General features: G+C 47.6%; 1 protein-coding gene across 1 annotated transcript in view; it reads left to right on the top strand.

Annotated features, from left to right (window-relative positions):
• The window catches only part of LOC118367917 (ephrin type-B receptor 5), a 45,196-nt gene extending 36,889 nt beyond the window's left edge, over positions 1–8,307 (top strand). The window contains exons 6-18 of the mRNA XM_052494937.1: positions 666–937; positions 1,165–1,246; positions 3,741–3,865; positions 3,963–4,125; positions 4,228–4,342; positions 4,532–4,587; positions 5,035–5,151; positions 5,307–5,554; positions 5,882–6,100; positions 6,259–6,408; positions 7,086–7,270; positions 7,449–7,604; positions 7,725–8,307. Coding sequence (XP_052350897.1) covers positions 666–937; positions 1,165–1,246; positions 3,741–3,865; positions 3,963–4,125; positions 4,228–4,342; positions 4,532–4,587; positions 5,035–5,151; positions 5,307–5,554; positions 5,882–6,100; positions 6,259–6,408; positions 7,086–7,270; positions 7,449–7,604; positions 7,725–7,830 — 1,994 coding nt within the window. The 3' untranslated portion in view covers positions 7,831–8,307. The remainder of the gene's footprint in view (positions 1–665; positions 938–1,164; positions 1,247–3,740; positions 3,866–3,962; positions 4,126–4,227; positions 4,343–4,531; positions 4,588–5,034; positions 5,152–5,306; positions 5,555–5,881; positions 6,101–6,258; positions 6,409–7,085; positions 7,271–7,448; positions 7,605–7,724) is intronic.

Genomic DNA, 8,307 nt, shown 5'->3' with positions numbered 1-8,307 from the left:
GCTGCATATCTTTACGAGGCATTGGAAAATCTCCCTGGTCTTTGTGGTTGAAATGCACTGCTTGACTGAGGGACCTTACAGATAATTGTATGTACACTGTACAGTGATGAGGTAGTCATTTTAGAAATCATGATAAACACTATTATTGCTCACAGAGTCCATGCAACTTATGTGACTTGTTAAGCAACATTTTACTCCTAAAGTTTATTTAGGATTGCCATATAGGCCAGTGACTCAATTGTATCCATTTTAAATTCAGGTTGAAACACAAGAACATGTTGAAAAGGTCAAGGGGTGAACTTTCCGAAGGCACTCATCCCTCTAATTTGCCCTTTTCTTTCCTTCCTTCCATCTTTCTCCCTCCCTTACTCTCTCTCCTTCCTTCCCTTCTTATCCATCTCTCTCTTCCTCTCTTCCTACATGACATTTAAAGATTATTATTAGATTATTGTTCACTAACATATATTGTGCCTTACTTTCTAAGCCCCATTTGTCTCCTCTCTTTCTGTCTTTCTCTGACATCACTCATTCTCTCTATCTGTCCCTGAGACATGATCATGTGTCAACTGGAGTTGATGAGTGCTGTTTTAATGTGTTGATTCTGGCACTAGTACTGACCCAAAGAGGTTCAAAATGTTTCATCTCTATATCTCTCCCCCCTCCAGGCTCTCCCTCTGCTCCGACCTCTGTCTCCTGGGAGTATGAGAGTGGTGATGGTGGGGTGTCTCTGCGCTGGCGCCCTCCACTGGACATGGGTGGTCGTAGCGAGGTGTGGTATGGGGTGGTGTGTAGGATCTGTCCCTCGGCCACCTTCACCGCCCCGGGGGCGTGCTCCTGGTGTGGAGAGGCGGTCACCTTCGCCCCATCCCAGACGGGCATCAAGCAGACCAAGGTCACCCTCAACAATCTGCTCACAAGAGTCACCTACCTTATACAGGTATGACTACAACTCCCATGAGTGCTAGAGTTAACTATCTCATACAGGTAGAACTACAACTTCCCTGATCACCTACCCCCTATAGACACTACATTTCCCATCACCTACCTCATACAGGTATAAAACTTGTGCAATAGAGTCACCTACCTCATATAGATACTGGATTAAATATACACCCACTTAGTTAACCTAACCTTGTCTTATGTTTTCCTGCTGTTGATTGACAGGTGCAAGCGGTCAATGATGTCTCAGCTCTGAGTCCTTTCCCGCCTCAATTCACCAGCATCAATTTCACTACTAGCCAATCAGGTGAGAGCATGAGTCAGGCTTAAAGGGCCCTTCTGCCACTTTTCATCTCCAGCACCAAACCAGTGTTTACATACATGAAAACAGCATTTCTATGATCTGTGGTTAAAAGGCTTCTCATTAACATCACAGGATCATCATAGGATTAAAAGTCATTTTCAAATCCTGCAAGAAGTTTCTAGTCTTGCTCCCCACGTCACCGTGAATCTCATAGTAATCTCATAGTGTTTTTATTTATTATTTATTTATTTTTTTTTACTTTTTATCTTCATATTTTTTTCAACAAAATGTAGAAATGCGCCGTTTTCACAAACTCACTGTCTTTCAAAGATAATTTGTAAAAATTGTAAAGGGTTTAAACACTGTTTCCCATGCTTGTTCAATGAACCATAAACAATTAATGAACATGCACCTGTGGAACGGTCGTTAAGACACTAACAGCTTACAGACGGTAGGCAATTAAGGTCACAGTTATGAAAACTTAAAGAGGCCTTTCTAATGACTCTGAAAAACACCAAAAGAAAGATACCCAGGGTCTCTGCTCATCTGCGTGAACATGCCTTAGGCATGCTGCAAGGAGGAATGAGGACTGCAGATGTGGCCAGGGAAATAAATTGCAATGTCCGTACTGTGAGAAGCCTAAGACAGCGCTACAGAGAGACAGGATGGACAGTGGCAGACCACGTGTAACAACACCTGAACAGGATCGGTACATCCGAACATCACACCTGCGGGACAGGTACAGGATGGCAACAACAATTGCCCGAATTACACCAGGAACACACAATCCCTCCATCAGTGCTCAGACTGTCCACAAAAGGCTGAGAGAGGCTGGACTGAGGGCTTGTAGGCCTGTTGTAAAGCAGGTCCTCACCAGACATCACTGGCAACAACGTCGCCTACGGGCACAAACCCACCATCGCTGGACCAGACAGGACTGACAAAAGTGCTCTTCATTGACGAGTCACACTTTTGTCTCACCAGGGGTGATGGTCGGATTTGGTTTTATCGTCGAAGGAATTAGCGTTACACCGAGCCCTGTACTCTGGAGCGGGATCGATTTGGAGGTGGAGGGTCCGTCATGGTCTGGGGCGGTGTGTCACAGTATCATCGGACCGAGCTTGTTGTCATTGCAGGTAATCTCAACGCTGTGCGTTACAGGGAAGACATCCTCCTCCCTCATGTGGTACCCTTCCTGCAGGCCCATCCTGACATGACCCTCCAGCATGACAATGCCACCAGCCATACTGCTCGTTCTGTGCGTGATTTCCTGCAAGACAGGAATGTCTGTGTTCTGCCATGGCCAGCGAAGAGCCCGGATCTCAATCCCATTGAGCATGTCTGGGACCTGTTGGATCGGAGGGTGAGGGCTAGGGCTGAGAGGGAGAGAGGGAGAGAGTTTACAGGACGGAGAGAGGGAGAGAGTTTACAGGACGGAGAGAGTTTACAGGACGGAGAGAGGGAGAGAGTTTACAGGACGGAGAGAGGGAGAGAGTTTACAGGACGGAGAGAGGGAGAGAGTTTACAGGACGGAGAGAGGGAGAGAGTTTACAGGACGGAGAGAGGGAGAGAGTTTACAGACAGACAGTTTAGACAGACAGTTTATAGACAGACAGAGAGAAACCTGTAACTTTTACTTAGCTATTTTCCTCCCTTTCAAAATAAATAATTTCTTATAGCCAATTGTTTTTAATTCCCCATACGGGCAGAGATCTGCTAATAAAGGTATTATTATTACCCTCTATTTGTGTTGCCTTCTGTGAGTTAGAGAAAGCATTTGGGGTTGTGAAATGACATTAATTCTAATTGATATGACCATTGTAACCACAGAGTCATACTGAGCCTGTTCCCAGCCGTGGTGGCACAGCTAAGTCTGGCAGGCAAGTCCATACCACAGATAGAACAATGAGACAGATATTTCAATGTATAAATGGGAAGCATCTGGTTGGCGTTTCAACTCTACCAAATATGGTGATCTGAGTAAGGCCCGTGGCTGAGAATCTGCTCATTTTCTCATCGATTAAACATTTGATCTCCATACAGTTTTCCGTTTCCAAAACAATAATATGTAATAAACAGTGGAGTGCGTTTTGTAGACTTTACCCTTTGCCAACGTTTCTAAAAATTGCGTTGTTTAAGAGTGCAAGGGCTAATTTAGATATTACAGACAGGCACTTCAGAGTAGGTGTTCCCTAACGTAAATATGCAAATAAATGCTAGAACGCTCCAATAGGATTTCTGCCTACAATGACCAATTTGCTCCATTGGAAACGACAGGCTTGGTCTGTCTTGGGTTAGTTATACAAGTCTTTGGCCATACAGCACTCTACAGAGCTGGCTCATTCACTAGTCTGTGTCATGCTGACCCCATCTGGTCAATACAGAAATTACATGATCTGGCAAGGCCAGCTTGTGTTCTCACTCCTGTTCCTCTTTCTTCCTCCCTCTTCTTTACAAAACTCATATATCTCTCTCACCATCTCTCTCTCTCTCCCAGTACCCTCTCTGGTCCCTAGCCTGCACCAGTTGAGTCGAGCCCCAGACTCCATCACCCTGTCCTGGCCACAGCCTGACAGACCCAATGGAGACATACTGGAGTACCAGCTCAGATACTATGACAAGGTACAGGCTACACACACATGTATGTAGACACAAGTACATACACAAGTACATACACCCAGAGACTGAACCATTCTCCCTCCCTCCCCCTCTCTCCCAGGGTTCAGATGAGGACAGTGCAGTGAGTGTGTTCAGTGAGACCAACACAGTGACCGTCAACTCTCTGGCTCCTGGCTCCATTTATGCCTTCCAGATCAGGGCCCGCAACGAGAGGGGCTATGGCCCCTACAGTCATACTGTCTACTTCACTACATTGGCCCTGGGTAACTCACACACACGGAAGCACGCACCACACACACACTCACATACACACAGTCAAACACACCCTCTAAATCACTCTCTGCTTCTCACTTTTTCTTTCTCAGAGGAGAGTTCTAAGCAGATCCAGAATCGGCTCCCTCTATTGGTTGGTTCTGTGATGGGCGGGGCAGCCTTCCTCCTGGTCGTTGTGGCGATAGTCGTCGTTTTTGTGTTCCGCGGGTGAGTGTGTCCTTAACTCCTATCCACACATACATGATCATGTCATACACACACACACACACACACACACACACACACACACACACACACACACACACACACACACACACACACACACACACACACACACACACACACACACACACACAGTGTAATGTTCTGAAACACTGGTTTGTTGTCTTTACTCAGTAAGAGGAGGGAGAGCCCCTACAGTGACAGACTCCAGAGGTACATCAGCCACAAAGGTGAGTCAGGGTGTATGATGGCTATTATTACCATTCTGTCTGTCATATCCTCAGCTGCACATACAGTATATGCTACTTCTATGGTGTTGTTGACATGTTGGTGCAGAGGAACGTGTCTAATGCCCATTACCATCATAACCCCAAGGGCTTGTGGGAGAAAGAGGGGGAGGGAAAGAAAGAGAAGAAGAGAGGGACCGCATGAGACATGTGTAGAGAGATAGAGGGAAAAAGACATGGACAATGAGAGGGATAAGGAGAGAAAAAGATGAGGAGAGGGCCTCTGGGCTCAGTGTTCTGCCATCATGCAGCATGTCATGCAGCATGGCTTGACCCAGACATGTCCAAGTCTAGGGCCAAATACTGTACATCAACACACTCCACAGGCCCTATTTTGTAATTGTACTGGTTCACTACAGCCATCCCTGTTCTGTGTGTTCCTTCTGTCAGGGGGGGTGAAGTACTACGTAGACCCTTCCACCTATGAGGACCCCAGTGAGGCGGTCAAGGAATTTGCCCGTGAGATCGACCCCTCTCACCTCAAGATAGAAGAGGTGATTGGTGCAGGTAGGGGTCCTGGTTTGATTCATGCTTGTAGGGAGAGTTCTGTAAAAACAAAATGTGTTTTCATAGCTCATATGTTGGGCCAGGAGTCAAGCTGGGTCCAAACTCAACTCATAATATCTCTCTCTCTCGCCCACCCTTTCCCCCACCCCCTCCAGCCCAGTTTGGGGAGGTGTCTCGGGGGCGCTACCGGCCCCTGGGTCGTAGGGAGGTGCTGGTGGCGGTGAAGACGTTGCGCTGGGGCGTGACAGACAGAGAGAAGGCAGTGTTTATGACCGAGGCGGGGGTGCTGGGACAGTTTGACCACCCCAACGTGCTGAAGCTGGAGGGGGTGGTCACCCACAGCCCACCAGAGAGGATCATCACTGAGTTCATGGAGAATGGACCACTGGATGCCTTCCTCAGGGTGAGAGCTACAACAGCTACACCATGTTTGACAAAGAACTACAACTCCCAGCCACACCATGTTAGACCAAGAACTACAACTCCCACCTACACCATATTAGACTAAGAACGACACCTCCCATCTACACCATGTTAGACTAAGAACTACAACTCTCATCTACACCATGGTAGACCAAGAACTACAACACCCATCTACACCATGTTAGACTAAGAACTACAACTCCCATCTACACAGTAACTAACTCCTCAGGGTGAGACTGAGAAAACAGTAGATTATGGTCAGTTAATTTAATATAATGTATCTCTCTCCATCTCTCTCACTCCCCAGGAGAATGAGGACCAGTTCAGTGTTCTCCAGCTTGTAGGGATGGTGAGGGGTGTTGGGGCTGGGATGAGGTACCTCTCTGAGAGGAACTTTGTCCACCGGGACCTGGCTGCCAGGAACGTGCTGGTCAACTCTAACCTGGTGTGTAAGGTGTCTGACTTTGGGCTGTCGCGCCTCATGAGGGGTCTGGACCATAACATGCCCACCTACACTGCCTCACTGGTACATGCTGCTGGGAAATTAGAGTTTTCCTGTTGATATGCTTCTGTGTTTGTTTAATGATGATTAGTCTTGTATTTCCACTCTAAAAGACTACTTATGTTAATAGAAGATCACAACATTCACAGTCCTCAACCACTCATCCCTCTCTCTCCTCTCAGGGCAGTAAGATTCCTGTCAGGTGGACAGCCCCGGAGGCCTTCCAGCATCGCAAGTTCAGCTCAGCTAGTGATGTCTGGAGCTTCGGAGTGCTCATGTGGGAAGTGATGTCATATGGCGAGCGGCCATACTGGGACATGAGCAATCAGGAAGTGAGTTGTGGGAGGGTTAAGCGAGAGCCAAACAGAGACTAAACACACTGACAGCTGAACAGAATGGTTAATCATCTCTAAGTCCCTCTGTACTGATGGGACCTCTCTATATAGGGCAGCTTGTTAACATCCAGATGGTTACTAATACCCTTCCTCCTTCCTTCTATCTCTCTCTCTCTCTCTCTCTCTCTCTCCCGCTCTCTCTCTTTCTTCTTGCTCTTCCTCCCTTTGCCTCTCTCTCTCTCTCTCTCTCTCTCTCTCTCTCTCTCTCTCTCTCTCTCTCTCTCTCACTCTCTCTCTCTTTCTTCTTGCTCTTCCTCCCTTTGCCTCTCTCTCTCTCTCCCGCTCTCTCTCTTTCTTCTTGCTCTTCCTCCCTTTGCCTCTCTCTCTCTCTATCTCTCTCTCTCTCTCTCTCTCTCTCTCCCGCTCTCTCTCTTTCTTTCTTCTTGCTCTCTCCCTGCTCTCTCTCTCTCTCTTGCCTCTCTCTCTCTCTCTCTCTCTCTCCCCCCCCTCTCTCTCTCTCTCTCTCTCTCTCTCTCTCTCTCTCTCTCTCTCTCTCTCTCTCTCTCTCCCTTTGCTTCTCTCTCACTCACTTTGCCTCTCTCTCTCTCTCTCTCCCTGCCCCTGTCCCTCTTCTTTCTCCCCTACCTCCTCTCTCTTCCCTCCCTATAATACAGGTAATGAAGGCGGTAGCAGACCAGTACCGTCTCCCAGCCCCCCATAACTGTCCTCCAGCTCTCCACTCCCTGATGCTGCAGTGTTGGCAGGCTGAGAGGGGTGACCGGCTAGGCTTCGACTCCCTCCTCTCCTCCCTGGACAGGCTCATACGACACCCTGCCTCCCTCAAGGCAGAGCAACCCCGGTGAGACTACACTTCCCATCTGCCTTTTCTTCCATATTTTACACAGCAGACGTAACAGATCACATTCCCAAACAGTGATCTTAGGAGAGCATGTATTACGTTATCGTGTAAATGTATTGAATCATTGCTATGTTAGGACAATCATTTTCGATCTCGATCTTTCCCTCTCCAACTCAAGCTCCACCCAGCCACTGCTGAGCCCCACCCCCACAGACCTGTCGTCAGTGGCGACGGTCAGTGAGTGGCTGACAGCGTTGAGGATGGACAGGTATAAGGACCAGTTTGAGAGGGCACATCTGGACACACTGGACCGAGTCAGCAGGCTAACCATGGAGTGAGTCCTGGGCTTCCATTTCAATGTCAATAAAGTTATTTTCATATGATGCAAATCGTGCCTTTAGAAGCAATGGATACTTTTCTGAACTCTCTCTCTCTCATTCTCTCCTTCCCTCAGGGATGTGCAGAACCTGGGGGTGAACCTGTTGGGACACCAGAGGAAGATCACCAATGCGGCCCAGCAGCTCAGAACCCACCTCACCCAGGGCCAGGTGGAGGTCTAGAACCCACCAATCACCTGAGAGCTTCACAGGAAGTAACAGAGGTGCACTATTGAAGCTGTAGTCCAAGGCAAAGCGAGATCTGGGAGGAAAGTTGCTCAGAAGGAACAGGGAGATTTGAGGGAGAAAAGTCTGTGTTATTTCACTTGTTTGCTGTTTACATTCTCTTTCTCTTTGCCAGTTTCTACCTCTCTTTCTCTCACTCCTCCCAAATTGTCTCACTACTATCCCTCTTTCACTCGTAAGTTTCACTACCCTCAATAAATTAAAACAGTGAAAATTATTTTTTTACCCGAACACAGGGATCTCCCGTCACAAGCAATTGCATAGACAATCAAATACTGTTTTCGCTGATTAATGTTTAACTGGACTATGTGTGATCTGATTGCCCATCGAAGTAAGGAAGGCGATGTTATGCTTTGTGAGTATTCTGTGTCTGTTTGTGTTCATGTGTGTATGTTGTATGAGGAGTGTGTGGGG

This window comes from Oncorhynchus keta, chromosome 34, assembly GCF_023373465.1.
Source record: "Oncorhynchus keta strain PuntledgeMale-10-30-2019 chromosome 34, Oket_V2, whole genome shotgun sequence".
NCBI classification, from domain to species: domain Eukaryota; kingdom Metazoa; phylum Chordata; class Actinopteri; order Salmoniformes; family Salmonidae; genus Oncorhynchus; species Oncorhynchus keta.
Note: the sequence above shows the minus strand (reverse complement) of the source record. Positions and strands in the feature narration are given on the sequence as shown.